Below are 16,876 nucleotides of genomic sequence, written 5' to 3'. Positions count from 1 at the left end.
CCAGTGAAGGGTGATGTTAATGTGAAGACGTTTTAGACAATTAAATGCTTCCAACTTTGTGGCAGCAGTTTGGTGAAGACCCTTCTATGTCAAATATCTTGTGGAAAGCTTCCCAAAAGAGTGAAGTCTGTCGTAGCCACAAAGCAGGGGCCAACTCCATACTAACGCCTATGGTTGTGGAATGGGATGATGACCAACAAGCTCATATAGGTGTCCACATACTTTTGGCCATATAGATACATTCAGATTTACCACCGTTTTACTTTTATCAACATTACATATAAAAACTCAAAGTATGTGTGGGTTCACTGGTAGTTTTGGATAGGAAATAAAATGGCTATATTGGTGTTGCAGACACGGTGACCCCTGGTTCCTATGACCACCACTGTAAAGAAATGACACTGACGTGGTGGTGGACCCCCACAGGACCACCACAGAGCAAGTACTATTTGGGGGGAATGGATCGTTCTCAGCACTGCAGTGACACTGACGTGGTGGTGGTGTGTTAGTGTGTGTTGTGCTGGTGCGAGTGGATCAGACACAGCAGTGCTGCTGGAGTTTTAAACACCTCAGTGTTGCTGCTGGACTGAGAACCAAACCTATCCAGCCAACAGCGTCCTGTGGGCAGCGTCCTGTGACCACTGATGAAGGACTAGAGGATGACCAACACAAACTGTGCAGCAGCAGATGAGCTGTCGTCTCTGACTTTACATCTACAAGGTGGACTGACAAGGTAGGGGTGTCTAATAGAGTGGACAGTGAGTGGACACAGTGTTTAAAAACTCCAGCAGCACTGCTGTGTCTGATCCACTCAGACCAGCACAACACACACTAACACACCGCCACCACATCAGTGCTACTGCAGTGCTGAGAGTGACCCGCCACCCAAATAGTACCTGCTCTGTGGGGGTCCATGGGGGTCCTGACCACTGAAGAACAGGGTAAAAGGGGGCTAACAAAGTATGCAGAGAAACAGATGGACCACAGTCTGTAACTGTAGAACTACAAAGTGCACCTATATAGTAAGTGGAGCTGATAAAATGAACCGAGGTGGTCATAATGTTATGGCTGCTCGCTGTCCACGTCCATCCATGGACAGGCAAACCTTTGGCTGAGAGCCCACGTGGGCCGCTTTGCCTGCGCATGCGCAGTACGGCAAAACAGTTGGCTTAGGGTGAAGGCGAGTTGATTTTCCTCCACAGCGCAGTTTCTCCACAGCGCCCCGGACCCCCTGAGCTCTTCTCGGTGGGATTTTGTGCTCTAAGACTCGGACAGCTGTGCGGCCGGTGCGACTCGGTGGTCTGCGGAGAGGCTGTCTGCCGCCCCGCGCGCTCCGTTTCTCCGTCGGCTAGCTTGGTTAGCCGTTAGCGTTGCTATGGTAGCTAGCGCGGCTAACCCAACACCAACTTAGCCAGCGAGCCAACTTCCACCGCCTGTAGGACGAGCGGAGGAGAGAAGGCGGGGTTTAACCGCGTTTAGACCCGCGAGTGGACGTGAAGTGGGTTTATCTGGGTCAGAGATACGAAGAAAGTCAGACTTTCTGTCAGTTTTGCGGTCTGTTCCGCCGCTAACGTTAGCTTTAGCCGAGCGTGTGTTCAGTCACGTCGCTTCAGCCGCCGGAGCTTTAGCCCGTTAGTGGACAGGGAGGGAGGAGGGGCTGTAACGGCGGCGTGGGCTCCTGAAACCGCCTTAACGCAGCGTTAAACGGGGGCTTTGGGCGCCTAACGGCACCTGAAACGAGGTAACGGGCTGGAATATAACGTTACTCTAACACGGGGTTTAGTACCTGTTTATGTGACATAAATGTGACTTTGGGTCGTAACGTAGTGTAACACGGGCGTTTAGTACCTCTTTATGTGACATACGTGTGACTTTGGGCCGTAACGTAGTGTAACACGGGCGTTTAGTACCTGTTTATGTGACATAAATGTGATTTTGGGCCGTAAAGTAGTGTAACACGGGCGTTTAGTACCTGTTTATGTGACATAAATGTGACTTTGGGCCGTAAAGTAGTGTAACACGGGCGTTTAGTACCTGTTTATGTGACATACGTGTGACTTTGGGCCGTAACGTAGTGTAACACGGGCGTTTAGAACCTGTTTATGTGACATAAATGTGATTTTGGGCCGTAACGTAGTGTAACACGGGCGTTTATGTGACATGAATGTGATTTTGGACTGTAACGTAGTGTAACGCAGGCGTTTAGTACCTGTTTGTGTGACATAAATGTGACTTTCGACTGGGCACATGGGCTTTTAGTACTGTTTATATGGCTAAAGGTGATTCTGGACTGTATTAAAGTGCACTATGGGCACCTGAAGCACAGTTTTTCCGGCATAAAGGCGACGTTTATTTGGTGTTGCTCTGACTGGAGAATGAAAATGTCTGCGGGCGGCTTCACGGATCTGAGGGAGAAGCTGAAGGCCATGACGCCGCACCGGGAGGAGCAGAGGAGCGGCGGGGAGAAGCGCCGGCGGAGGCCCCCTTCAGATGAGGAGGATGAGGAGGAGGAAGAGGTGACAGCGCGCGAGTTGGAGGCGCGCAAGGTGAAGCGCGGCATCGCGCAGGCGCGCGTGTTCACTCCAGAGGAGTGCGCACACATCGAGGCCAAGATCGACGAGGTGGTCGCGCGTGCCGAGCGTGGGCTGTACCGCGAACACACGGTGGACCGCGCGCCGCTGCGCAACAAGTACTTCTTCGGTGAGGGCTACACGTACGGGCCCCGGCTGGAGCGGCGCGGGCCTGGCCAGGAGCGCCTCTACTCCAAGGGCGAGGTGGACGAGATCCCCGCCTGGGTGCACGAGCTGGTCATCAGCCGCCTGGTGGCGCGTGGGCTCATCCCGGAGGGCTTCGTGGACAGCGCTGTGATCAACGACTACCAGCCGGGCGGCTGCATTGTCTCGCACGTGGACCCCATCCACATCTTCGAGCGGCCCATTGTCTCTGTGTCTTTCTTCAGCGACAGCGCACTCTGCTTCGGCTGCAAGTTCCAGTTCCGGCCCATCCGTGTGTCCGAGCCCGTGTTGTGTGTGCCCGTGCGCCGTGGGAGTGTCACCGTGCTCAGGTATGGAGCTGATTTCCAGGTTTGGAAATGTCTGGGATCAAAGAAGTGCTTATTACAGGTCTGGAAAAGTCTGGAGTTAAAGAAGTGCTCATTTCCAGGTCTGGAAAAGTCTGGCATAGAAGAAATGTTCATTGTCAGGTAGAGCTGGGCGATATGGCCAAAAATGTTATCACGATAAACAAAATTCATATCGTTCGATATCCATACATACCGCGATAAATGTCAAATCATTATTTATTTCAAGTTTGAAGGCTGATTTTTGCTCCTGGGGGGTTAATTCCTGTTTTAAACTATCCTTTATGGTCGGAACACAACAAACACTCACCAAACAGTGGAACATTTCACAGATCTGTCACGGGAGAGTGGGAGAAAGTGTCTGGTGAGCTGTTTTTACCAGCTGGAGAAGCACGGCTATTTTTGTAATTGTCATAATTTAAGAAAGAAAACGACGAGCGCTCGGCTACCCCGCTACAAATGACATCACAGTATTCAGACACCAGCTAGACGACTGGATTTCTCTATACTATCGTAGTAGTTTAAGTGGTGAACCGCAAAATATCAACACCAGACAAACTGAGTCCTCCTTTTAGGTACGTTTAAACTGAAAGCGGTGCTTTTGTGTCGTGTTTGATCCACAGTATCATCAATTCTCCGTGTTGTGGAGTGACGGAGCTGCTTCAAGTTAGCCAGCTGCTAAAACAGCTAGCCTGGAAAGCTAGCGCTCTACCCGCTCTCCAATGCCTCACAGCTTCCTCAGTTTACTTTCGTTTAAATCAGGGCTGTAATTTAAATGAACCCACTTCTTTCATTCACTTTCGTTGCTTGGGAATGCACTAATACTCAAACATGACTGTCCGAGCGCTGTAACAGCGCTGTAGTTGTGAGGATCAGACGTGATTTAACGCTGCTAAAGCTGGTTAGGATGTACAGAAAGAGGTGAGTTCACTGTAGGTCAGTACAGTTACACCACTGACCTCGTCACTCACACTCGGTCACAGGAGAACAGATCGCCGGTCGCTCCACTCAAAAAGGAGATTGTAACTCCACATTTCAGCCGTTGCGAAAGACTCGTCTTACTCGTGGCCCCCTCCCTCTCTAATCATGTCGAAAAACTCTGAAGTGCGCCCTCTACTGGCGACAGCAGAGTAGTGTCGCTTTCCTTGCAGTAGAAAACGCCACCAAGGCTTCCGCTGAACGTGGAAGTGTGAGAATGGTGTATTATATCGAACATTTATCGAACATGTCGTATCGCTCTATCGAGGAAAAGTTGTATCGCGATACTTATCGGTTTATTGCCCAGCCCTATTGTCAGGTCTGAAAAAAATCTGGAATGAAAGAACTGCTCATTTCCATATCTTGAAAGTTTGTGATTTAAGAAAGGACCACTCATTTCCAGATCTGGAGAAGTCTGGAAAGAAAGAAGTGCTTTTTTCCCCAGATTTGAGAAATTCTGGCATTTAAGATGCACCTATTTTCAGAACTGGAAAAAGTTTGGAAAAGGAGAGGTGCTCACTTCCAGATCTGGAAAAGTCTGGAATATGAACAAAAAAAAACAACAAATACTTCCCACTTCTGAAAAACCATAGGATTTACAAAGTGCTCCTTTTTGGGTCTGTCATTAAAAAAAATGAAGAAGAGAGAGAACGAAGAACAGATATTGGGTAGATTGAGTAAATAAAACAAGGATGCAGAAATCAAAATAGAGTCAAAATTTAGAGAATTTAGAGTCAAAGTCTGTAGATATTCCCAGATTCTCAGCCCTACACACTCTTGTTGCGAGAGCTGAACAATTTGAGGAAAATACCGCATTGTGATTTTTCAGACCTGAGGGCGCCGGACGGCCTGTTAGCTGTGGTTAATCGTATGGGTGCTTAGTCGCTTCTGAAAGTCCTCAGTGAAACATGTAGGCTTTAAAACTGCAGATCTTGTGATTTGAAAATTGTACTCATCCAAATTGTGATTTCCCTGTTAACCAGATTAATCTTTCAGCCCTAAATCTTGTGCAGGGCTCTTTTCCAGACCTGGAAAAAGTTTATGAAGTATTACAGGCTTAAGATGCCAAAATTCTCAGTTCACCTCAGAGAGGGGAAAATGTGCTGTAGTTCTCCGCCTGACGTACATCACAGCTCATGTTTCCCTTTCATGTACTGTTGGAGGAAACTGGGAAAAATCATGAAAATTAAGGAATTTATTCATGAGGAAAGGACCAGATCCCAGTCAGGTTTGAATTTTAGAAGCACGTTTTTGACAGCTAGAAAAATAAGGGAAATCAAAAGCTTTAAAACACAGATGTATATTGGTAAAATTAGACATTTCTGATTCTTAATATCACTGAAAAATGACAGCCTGTGCTTGATCTCTTAATTTGTGCTCTCGTAAATCATATTACATTTCCTGTTTTCCGTTCGCTGTGGTACAGTTAACAAAAGCAAGAAAAACAAACAAAAGTCGGAAAAAATTGAAGAACAGTTTGGGAAAAAGCCTTGAAAATGAAATGTATTTCTTCGTGAGGGAAGAGCAAGAACCCTGTAGAAGGGTCATTCTACAGAAACGTCCACGTTATTTATCCATAGGAGTCACTGGTGTTACACATAAGAAAGGTAACACCAGAGACATTTTTAATGAAAAACGCATTTTACAAATTGGCTGCTACGGAGCATCAGACCATGTCATCAGTCGTGGAATATCCACTAAAATATGTCATTTAATCCATTTGTGTTCTATTTTTTCACAATTACCTAAAAATAAAGTCGGTCACACCAGTGACGTCATCTAAAAGCTTCATATGAGATCATGAGCTAAAAGAGAAAATCTCTGATAACTGAAAGACTCAGTGGACTCACCATGGGCTTTTCTTCATAGATCCTCATAAAACAGGTAAAAGGAAGTCGAGTGATGTCATCAGTGTGACTTTTATTTCAAAATAAGAGATTTTTGTTATGCAGTAACACCAGTGACACGACTCCTGGGGAACTTTCATTATATATTTTAGAATATTTATTTGGCATTTGTTTTCCTTATGTCATTTGAATCATATATTTGATAGTCATGTACAGATTATTGCAGTTAAAATTGCAGAAAAATGTTTTTTTTCTTCAAAATATGGCCTCAGCCTTTCACACATGACTGTGAGGACGAGCTCTTCTGTGGTGCTTGGAATTCTACACGATTGATTTAAAAACCAATATTGCTAAATTGAGGCTCAAGAAGGTGTAACTGTTAAAAGAACTTACTGTTTTATTTTAAAATATAAATAAATTGTAATGTTTTTTAAGTGTAATATATCTGTAAACACAAGGGACACAAAAATTCAGGGCTGTAACTGAACTCTGCAGATCTCAGCAGCTGCCCGGCAGTATGTTCCCACTCTGTTCTGACTCTGTGTGAGGTTTAACGTTAAAGCTTGCGGACGCTGTGTCAGTTTGGAGATCAGAGAGGTTGAAGTTGACTCGTCTCAATTGCTGTTCCAGTGGCTACGCTGCCGATGACATCACGCACTGCATCCGGCCTCAGGATATTAAAGAGCGGAGAGCGGTCATCATCCTCAGAAAGTAAGTGCGGCGAGTGGGACGCTTACAGCGAGCACGACGGTATAGCCGCTATTGGGCCTCAATCACCAACTATTCTTAGGAAGAAATTTGTTCTTAAAACCCACTTACGCAGTTTTCACTAAGACCCTGACACTCACCAGTGTTTTCTTATCTGGGATTTGTTCTTAGGTAAGAACAGGTATTACACACTCCAGAGCACAAAGGTGTGAACAGTTCTGCGGTCACCAATCTGACGTAGACTTTCTCTTAGGACCTTTCTGAAAAACACATTTAAGAAAGAACTTAGATATTGGTGAATGAGGCCCAATGTTTTCTGCTAGAAATATTTCAGATGTTTCCTTTTGTTATGTAAACCGATCAGGCATAACATTGTGACCACCTCCTTGTTTCTACACTCATTGTCCATTTTATCAGCTCCACTTACTATATAGGTGCACTTTGTAGTTCTACAGTTACAGACTGTAGTCCATCTGTTTCTCTGATACTTTGTTAGCCCCCTTTTACCCTGTTCTTCAGTGGTCAGGACCCCCATGGACCCTTACAGAGCAGGTACTACTTGGGTGGTGGATCATTCTCAGCACTGCAGTAACACTGACGTGGTGGTGGTGTGTTAGTGTGTGTTGTGCTGGTCTGAGTGGATCAGACACAGCAGTGCTGCTGGAGTTTTTAAACACTGTGTCCACTCACTGTCCACTCTATTAGACACTCCTACCTTGTCAGTCCACCTTGTAGGTGTAAAGTCAGAGACGATAGCTCATCTGCTGCTGCACAGTTTGTGTCGGTCATCCTCTAGTCCTTCATCAGTGGTCACAGGACGCTGCCCACAGGACGCTGCCCACAGGACGCTGCCCACAGGACGCTGTTGGCTGGATGTTTTTGGTTGGTGGACTATTTTCAGTCCAGCAGTGACACTGAGGTGTTTAAAAACTCCAGCAGCACTGCTGTGACTGATCCACTCCGACCAGCACAACACACACTAACACACCACCACCACATCAGTGTTAGTGCAGTGCTGAGAATGATCCACCACCCAAATAGTACCTGCTCTGTGAGGGTCCATGGGGGTCCTGACCACTGAAGAACAGGGTAAAAGGGGGATAACAAAGTGTGCAGAGAAACAGATGGACTACAGTCTGTAACTGTAGAACTACAAAGTGCACCTATATAGTAAGTGGAGCTGATAAAATGGATGCAAGGAGGTGGTCATAATGTTATGTATAGTATGTATAGTAGATGAAAATGAATGGAAAGAATGTTTGTCGCTGCTCTCAGAACAAAACCTCGTATCTCCAAAATGGTAACTTTACAGGACAAAGAAAAAACCTACTTTACTTTTAATGTAAGTCAATGGAACCAGAAGTCATTTTGAAGCGTTTCTGTTGGTCCATTCATCATGAAATTTACATACAATGTAAAGGCCAACAGGCATTTTCCAAACCTGAAAAACAAGAAAAATGGAGATGCGAGGTTTTGTTCCGACAGCAACGAAATTCTTGGGAATTCCGGTTTGCGGTGTAACTTTAGTCAGTGTCTCTCTGCTGTACAGGACAAGGCCAAACGCTCCTCGTCTGGACACAAATCCTTTGAGTCCCTCCATCACCCTACCTTCAGAGAGACGGCACAAGCTCAAAGCGAAACGCTCGCACCGCAAAGCCGACCCAGACGCCGCACACAGGTAGGCGCTTTGAGTAGCCACTGCAGAGCTGAATTGGTCAGTTTCAGACGCGCCAGTGTGTTATTTAATACGGCTGATTTGTGTTGCAGTTTTATGCTATGAATAAAGTTGTCCAAGTAAGTCAACTCACACTGTGTTTGAACACAGCTGCTACACCTAAACCAAGGAGTCATAGCGTAATTACACAGGAGTCGTTATGCTCAATAGACACTTGCCTCTTACTTTCAATGTAACACTTCGATTTATGTTTTTCTTTCTTTAAAATGCTGGGTTGGCCTGTTAGAGAGCAAATGATGTTATTTAGGTTACAGCTTTGGCTAAAAGGAATCACTTAAAATGTGCTAGATTTATGTGTTAATTTAGCCCACGTAATGTAGAGTTTGAAGGAAAAACAGGCTACTCAGAATCAGTTAGGGTTTCGGACAATTTGGCCGTTAAGAAACCTGAAATCTCTGTCTAAATTTATGGCTTAGTTGGCAGGTTGTCTGTGACAAACTCACAGAAACTTAAGCTCCAAATCAGCTGTTAGTTTTGTAAAGTTGAGCTGGTCAAAACACAGTAACAGTGGTCTTTCTAAAGCCAGGGAGACATGAGCTCAACTCAACCTGTAGCCAAAGTCCCATCATCACCTTGGGTTTTAAAAGTTTAGTGTATCTGAGGTTCATATAGAATCAGAAAAAATCTGATATTTTTTGCTTCGCCATTTTCTACACGCCGACGTTGATGATGAAAAGCTCATCTCGGCTCAGCTGCTTTGCCCGTCACGTGACGCTAAAGCCCATCAGTTCCGTTTTAAGATGAGAGATGGTGGAAGAAAATGCATAAAAACAAAAAAGTAATACAGAACAATAGAAATAAATAGTCACCCATAAAAAAAAATCATAATAAGTTGCTACCTGTCGCCACTGACGAGTTAATTAAATGTTTTATTATTTATTATTATTATTATTTATTGTTAATTTCATTTTAGTCGCAGTCCGGAGCCCTACTGTACCTTTCGGGAAAAGCTTGTGTAGCACAGAATGTTAATCTATTTTAATGACGGCCATAAATGAGAGCTAATTAAACAAAGTGTGTAGTGTCTCGTCCACACATCCAGGATAATGTAAGAATAGATCGTATTGACAGAGCCAGGTTTCTCTGATGTGTGACTGAGAAGCGAGAATAGAAAACCCAGAGCGGAGCGAGGAGCAGAAACGTCTGCCGCTCTGCTTCTCTCACGTCCTCCGCTACAAAGAGACAAATGTTAAGAAGAGCCATTTTGTCCTTTCAATAAAAATCGAACCACTTTGGGAGCCACAACGTTTTATGTTCATTCGACCATCTTGGCTGTAAATATGTCTCAGTAAGTGCTGATGTACTAGTATAGAAATAAAATGTAAGATAAACGAAAGCACAGACTTACTGTGCTCTGCTTTAACCTTTAGCTTAAAGCTTTTCTCGCATCTCCGGCAGGAAACTTTTCCTTAAAACTCAAATAGTTTCATGTAAAATGTCTCTCAATATTTGACTTTTTACAAGGCTGAAGTCGCTTCTCATTCGCCGGCTTCTTGTTCGAATTTTGCCTTTTCACCTTAATGTAACGTAACTGCTGCACCTTTTAAGGTCAAACAGAAAAATTCGAATGAGAAGCGACTTCAGCCTCGTGACTTTTAAGTGTTTGCCAGGTTCTCACTGCAGATTAAAGTTATCAGGAAACCAGCTGGAGTGATTATAAATGCAAATAAGTCCGTTCGTCTCCAAATTATCAATATTCGTCTTAAATCTCTCTCTTTGCCTTTTCGTTGGCTACTACCTAGGCGAGATTGCTGTCTGCGTTGCTATGGTGACCAGCAGTCTGTGCTCCAACCTTCAGGGTTAAAGGGTGAATTAGCTGTTCTACATTAACTCCAGTGTTTAAGACCATTTATTGTTAAACTGTGTTAAAATGATGAGCAGAGCTTTATTTTACTGCAAAGGAGGATTATTTTATTTTTACCTAAACATGTAATTCTGCTATGGAGCCGCAACAGGGCAGTAAAAGAGCTGCATGTTGCCGACCTCCGGTCTAAGCGTCGGCACTAGTACAGGGATATTCCTAGTTTGATGTGGTGGTGCATCATGCCTAGGAGTAAACCTTCACCTTCACAGCTTAGTAGCACTGTGGGGTTCAAATAACACTCTACTGTGTTAAATGACATTCGATCTTGTGGTGACGCCATTCGGGACACTAGCCCACGTTTGGTCAGATGGCCTGATGATTGACGTTTGTTGGAGATCTAGTACTGATTTACGTATTTCTCTCTTTTTCTTGCAGGCCTCGCATACTAGAGATGGACAAAGAACAGCAGAGGCTTTCTCTCTTTTCGCGGCAGGATCGTCGCGGCAACGCCGGCTCCGAGAACTCCTGGAGGAGGGTGGACGCCGCCTCGCTCTACAAACACACCCACCACACGCACACTGACGCACCTTCCCGCCAGGTCAAGATGAGACGCCACTGAGGAGCTTTCACATCGTCAGTGAACGAAGTCGAGATCTCTGTAACTGCGGAACGGCTTCCTTCAGTGGCCGACCTTGAAGCTTCTCTAGGGGACTTGTTCTTTCAGCCTTTACAGCTGCTCTTCTGGGCTCAGTTCTTCTTGAGTAAAGGCGGTAAATGAGGGCGACTCGTTCAGCAGGCTACGGTGGACAAAGCAGTATTAAAAAAAACACTCAGCGTAGACATATCGAAGCAGGGACCCCAGACCATTGAATGAGTGCTTACCAATCGGTTACTGGTACGGAAAGAATGGCGAAAGTGTGTCGTTTTACTTCAGTGAGTGTGAAGGTGTGTTCTTATTTATGTCTTCTTTGGAAAAAGGCGTTAATCTAACAGAACCTTTACTCAGTGCTTCAGAGATTCGGTTTGCCAGCAGTCTTAGCCCTCTTATTGTACTGTTGGTCATTAAAAACGTCTGCAGCAACACAATCAGAAAAGGAAAAAAAATCTGTTTAAAAAAACACTTGTGTTGATATTGGACTGCTAAATGTTGTTTAATTCTCGCTGCTCTTCTTAATACTGGCACCTTAGAATAATACAAAACCTGACGCAGGATCGGTGACGATGTTGCGTCAGTGTTGGACCTACTCATAGTTTATCTCTAGCCATGAGAATGTAGAAGGGCAAGTTTCGCTGTTCAGCGTCGTCTGTTAGGCATGCATAAACGCCGTGGGGGGAATAAAGACGTAATTCAAAAGCATGACTGTGGTTTGAAGGCATTTAAATGAAATTACACTGAGCACCTTGGTTTTAGCTCAGTTCCAGTTCAGACTCCCACTGAAGTGACCCTGTAGAAATGGACGTGAACTTCGTCCCCATCCAGGGGATAAACGTGGATTGACAGGGGAAATTAACCCTTTCTTTGAGATCGGTCCGACATATGCAAAGGTTTGCCTCTAAAACATGAGACTGAGGCTGTGGCTGAAATGGATTCCTGTTGCCCCCAGATTGGGAAGAGCTGTTCAGTTTACTAGATGGTGGTTAAAACGTATGAATTCGGACACCACCAGCCTGCAGCAGTGTTCACCAGTCGCATAAACAAACCCACAGTTGCTCGCGAGGCTGAAGTTGCCATCTTTAGCGAAGCTGTAGACGTGGACGTGATGTTTGGGAAGTGCTTGACTAGGCTACACGTTCACTTCTTGGTCCATGTCTGCACCTTCAGTTCACCTTCAGTGTTTTTGCTGTAGGCTGAGCAGCTTTAGGGTCTTTGTTTTTAGCTGTTCAGAGCTGCTGTTTTTTCCGGAGAGTCGAGAGAGTCTGACGAGTTTCACTGGCTCAGCAGCCTCTGTTAATGCAGTGTAACAAGACTCGCAATGTATATTGGTACATATCCAGCTTTGGTGTTTTCTCGAAATTTTGAGTGCACTGTGGTAAATTGTAGTGCCTCAAAATCACTCTGAGAGAAAGATCGGCCGCTCAGTAGGGCTGAACGGTTTAAGGAAAATACCTAATCGCGATTTTTCCAACTAATATTGCAACTGCAGTTTAAATTGTGGTTATTTATTCTTTTTTTATATAAATTGAGATTCAGGCCTGATTTATTTGGAGCAAGAAGACCAGAATATCCACCTTTTCTGGCTTGAGGCTCGACCCCTGAACGGTCAGACTGCCGGTAAGCTGTGGTTGTGATGTCACAACACATGGAGGTTTGGTAGCCTCTGATTGGTCAAACTCACCTACAGGCATTTCAACTGTTATTGGGTTCAGTTTCCCCTCTTAAAACTTAAAAGTGTTTTTGATAATGTTCACACTTCAAAAAGAAGGTTCTTCAAGGGTTCTTTAGTAAAGACAGTGCTTCTATATAGAACAATGAACAAACAAAGACCCATTTTCAGGCTTAAAGGGGTCTTTTCATGGTGAAGTGGTTCTTCAGATTGGTGGAAAATGTGTTCTATATAGAACCTTTTTGAAGCTTGACATTGTAACAATAGCAAAACTGTTTTTGGTGCTATATAGAACCTACACATTCTCCATCAATCCGAAGAACGATTTCACCATGCAGAGAACCCTTTAAGCCTGCAAATGAGTCTTTGGTTGGTTATTGTTCCATATAGAACCACTGTCTTTACTAAAGAATCGCGTTCTCTTAAATTGCGATTTACAAAAACGATTGATCTTTCAGCCCTGCAGCTCACTGGTGCCCTAAAGTGCAAAAAGGAATCCATTTCAGTCACAGTTAATGTGTTAGTGCCTCACTTGGGTTCGGCGTTGCTTGCATGTCTATTTATTTCCGTTATGTTTGCCGTTTATTTTTGATTTTGCTTTAGAACCTTTGCTTTCTTTTTCCACCATTGGGTAGCTTTGGAAACTGCATGGTGGCAGTCCAGTATCAGAGAAATGGTGGTATCGGAGATGGAGGACGTACCTCGCTGTTGGTGGTGCATCTGTATGAGGTTTCAGTTGAAGAGGAATTCCATTGATTTTACAAAACGTCTTTAAGGCTGTGTTCACACAGCAGGTGAAAGTGGCCCAAATCTGATTTTCTCACCAAATCCGATTTTTTCGTTTGGCTGTTCACATTATCTTTTAAATGTGACCTGTATGTGACATCAGTCTGAACAGATCAGCTCCTAAACCGACCCGCATGCGCAAAAGAACAGAGCTTCACATGGCGGCTCGTCCAGAGGTGAACAATCATGACGGGCAGTGAACGCCAGTCGCTCCCGGAGCTTCAGCTTCATCTTCGCCAGCATCACAGGAGCGATTATGAAGTTCCAATGATTGACAGCTGAGCTCATCACCCACAGTGTGTTTGAGTTCGCTGAAAAAGGAGCACGTTATTCTGCCACGGCCACTTTTTGGGATCGTGTCCTCGGATTCTTTAAACTTTTTTGGCGCTGCAGCCTCGGGCTCCTGCAGCCGCGTTCGGCTGTTTCTTTCAAAATCTCTTCGAACACGGAGCCGTTTGATGAGTCTCTTCTAATTTTTTGGTACAGAAACATCAGACTAAATGTTTTTTATTGAGTCTCAGCAGCGCGAAATTAGGACGAATGTCGTATTGGACTGACGTAAAAGTCGCATGAATTCCGATCAGGCTGTTCAGACTGAGTCGCATTGCCGCAGATCAGATACGGATCGGATTTCAGTACCACATTTGAAAGCGTCTCAAATCGCAATTGAAAATGTCTTGATTGATTCAGTGTGTTTATCTGTTCACACTGACACACATCTGAGTCACATACGGAGAAAAAGATCGGATTTGGGCCACTTTTACCTGCTGTGTAAACGTAGCCTAACTCAGTGGTGGGATGTAAACAAAGTCACTCACAGTGGTTTGATGTGAAATGGTTCACTGTAGAGGAGCGGATGATTTCTTTACCGTGGTGGTGATTGGAACCGGACTCACAACGTCTAGAACTTCATTGTATAGCCTCTTCATTTACCGTCCAAACCCACCCATGAACCTGCATGTGTCTCCAGGGTTGGTGATAAAATCTGGAATTTCTTTGGGGACTAATTTGCCTCACAACACCCTCCATGTAGCTCTCCACCTTGACTGGAATTCAAAAATACATCTTAGGCCGAAACCTTAAATCAAAACTACTGTAAAAAATTGACATCCTTTCTGTGAGGCAGATTTTAGAGGCATTAAACTCCTCAGACGTCCGGTTTCCATCACCAACTACTAATCAGAATAGCCTTGTTTACATCTTAACCATTTAACTATACAGAAGTTTTGTAAAATCAGTTGAATTCACCCTGTAAAAAGGCTGCTGTTGTAGTGCTAAGCAAGTACACCTGTTGTACAGATGCAGATTGTTTTTACTGGTCATGGAAACGATGGTTAAACATTACTGACCCACCGGTTAAGGTCATTTTCTGGTTAATCGATCATCTTTACCTAAAACTTTACACGTACTCAGACTGTTCTGTTCAGTCGCGGCAGAGGAGGAGTGAAGAAAGCTCGTCTTTACGGCCGTTCGCTCTTCCCTGCTGCAGCTCGAAGTTCAGAAGGGTTCTGCAGTTACGACCCAGTCCGTTTAATTTCACCTCCCTTGTGTATGAAGGGAAATAGAGGTGAGCTACGAAAGGACATTAAACCCACGAGGTTGAGTTTGATTTCACATGAACTCTCGGTGCCTGTAGAGTTTCTGTTTTGAGGTGTTCACACAAAAACATGTGACTCAGAGGTTTGGTTCTGTTGTAAACATGAATGTGTGTGTTTTTGCATTGAAGATGTACAGGCCTGGGAGATGAAGAGAAGCTATATAAAAGTTCAAAAAAAGAAGGTTTCAGAAAGTTTCTTTGGATTTATTCCTTTTGTTTGTTGCATAACATTATGACCACCTCCTCGTTTCTACACTTATTGTCCATTTTATCAGCTCCACTTACTATATAGGTGCACTTTGTAGTTCTACAGTTACAGACTGTAGTCCATCTGTTTCTCTGCATACTTTGTTAGCCCCCTTTTACCCTGTTCTTCAGTGGTCAGGACCCCCATGGACCCTCACAGAGCAGGTACTATTTGGGTGGTGGATCATTCTCAGCACTGCAGTAACACTGATGTGGTGGTGGTGTGTTAGTGTGTGTTGTGCTGGTCTGAGTGGATCAGACACAGCAGTGCTGCTGGAGTTTTTAAACACCTCAGTGTCACTGCTGGACTGAGAATAGTCCACCAACCAAAAATATCCAGCCAACAGCGTCCTGTGGGCAGCGTCCTGTGACCACTGATGAAGGACTAGAGGATGACCACAAACTGTGCAGCAGCAGATGAGCTATCGTCTCTGACTTTACATCTACAAGGTGGACTGACAAGGTAGGAGTGTCTAATAGAGTGGACAGTGAGTGGACACAGTGTTTAAAAACTCCAGCAGCACTGCTGTGTCTGATCCACTCGCACCAGCACAACACACACTAACACACCAGCACCACGTCAGTGTTACTGGAGTGCTGAGAATGATCCACCACCCAAATATTACCGGGTCTGTGAGGGTCCATGGGGGTCCTGACCACTGAAGAACAGGGTAAAAGGGGGCTAATAAAGTATGCAGAGAAACAGATGGACTACAGTCTGTAACTGTAGAACTACAGGGTGGAGCTGTATGGTCAGTGGAGCTGATATAAGGGACAGATTACACAGTGTTCTGAATGGAGATTCTCCATTGAAAAGTCAATGACAGGGAAACTGACCCGTCGTTTGATGTTATAAGAATAACACTAGAATAACTAACTTAACCTTTATGAGTATGTTGTTTGTCTTTTCAGCCTTCAGCCCACCGTAATCTTTGCCCTTTGCCCCCACAAGATAAAACGTGTGGGCACTCCTGTTCTATAATAATGACTGCCTTTCCTCTTAACTCGCTTCCTCTTAACTCACACTTGGCCAACAACCAAATTCAGTATGTAAACATAAAAGGCCACAGAGCTCGCTCTGCCCAATATAAAGTGATTAAGGTTTGTATAACTAGTCCTTGGATGGGCTTTGTCAGCATAACAGTGTGCATTGTTGGGTAATTTACAGATGGCCTGTATCTCTTCAGCACTTTTTAAAACTGCATATGATTTTCTTAGTTTTATTTATAATCAAATTTGGATTTTCTGTTGTTTTTCGGTGAAAATCAGTCACGTGTGGCCAAAAGGCTAAGTTTAGCTTGATGGTTTGATCAGTTTGACAAGATTATTCAGTTCAGGCTCTAAGAACTGAGCATTTCACACCAAAATGCTCTTTTTTTTTACAATCTTAATTGTGAATATATATTTATGCCCTATAAAATCTAAAAAATGTAAAAATTGGTGGACTTTCCCTTCAGGGCCATTTATGCATGTTACCTCTCGCTCTAATACCACTTAGTAAGGGTAGTTTTAGGAAACAAAAAGGAAAGTGTACAATCATCAGACGACAAACGCATTTCAAGACAAACCTGTTTTAGACTTTGGACACTGGAAATAATCCCACCTCATAGGATGAAAGGACAGCTCCACTGATTTTTTTCAAAATTTCTGCATAATTAAAAGGTTAACATAAACAAAGTCATTCAGAGTGGTTTGGTGCGAAGTGCTTCATTCTAGAGAAACTCACCGATAGGAACCAGATGTCCACCTCTAAAAGCTCCCTCACAGAGTTA

At 44.2% G+C, this 16,876-nt stretch overlaps 1 protein-coding gene across 1 annotated transcript; it reads left to right on the top strand.

The window, feature by feature from the left end:
• Positions 1 to 1,152: 1,152 nt before the first annotated feature.
• On the top strand, positions 1,153 to 13,536 carry alkbh5 (alkB homolog 5, RNA demethylase). The gene is made up of 4 exons (XM_036557494.1): positions 1,153 to 3,064; positions 6,535 to 6,615; positions 8,162 to 8,290; positions 10,587 to 13,536. The coding sequence occupies exons 1-4, from the start codon at positions 2,376 to 2,378 to the stop codon at positions 10,768 to 10,770; spliced, it is 1,083 nt and encodes a 360-aa protein (XP_036413387.1). The 5' UTR covers positions 1,153 to 2,375; the 3' UTR covers positions 10,771 to 13,536.
• The last annotated feature ends 3,340 nt before the right edge of the window (positions 13,537 to 16,876 follow it).

This window comes from Colossoma macropomum, unplaced genomic scaffold (assembly GCF_904425465.1).
Source record: "Colossoma macropomum unplaced genomic scaffold, Colossoma_macropomum, whole genome shotgun sequence".
Lineage (NCBI taxonomy): Eukaryota > Metazoa > Chordata > Actinopteri > Characiformes > Serrasalmidae > Colossoma > Colossoma macropomum.
Note: the sequence above shows the minus strand (reverse complement) of the source record. Positions and strands in the feature narration are given on the sequence as shown.

Excerpts from the sequence above, each read along its gene's own strand:
- alkbh5 (XM_036557494.1), top strand. The coding sequence starts at position 2,376 with ATGAAAATGTCTGCGGGCGGCTTCACGGATCTGAGGGAGAAGCTGAAG. Across the intron at positions 3,065-6,534 it reads GGGAGTGTCACCGTGCTCAG|TGGCTACGCTGCCGATGACA; the intron begins GTATGGAGCTGA and ends TTGCTGTTCCAG. Across the intron at positions 8,291-10,586 it reads GACCCAGACGCCGCACACAG|GCCTCGCATACTAGAGATGG; the intron begins GTAGGCGCTTTG and ends TTTTTCTTGCAG.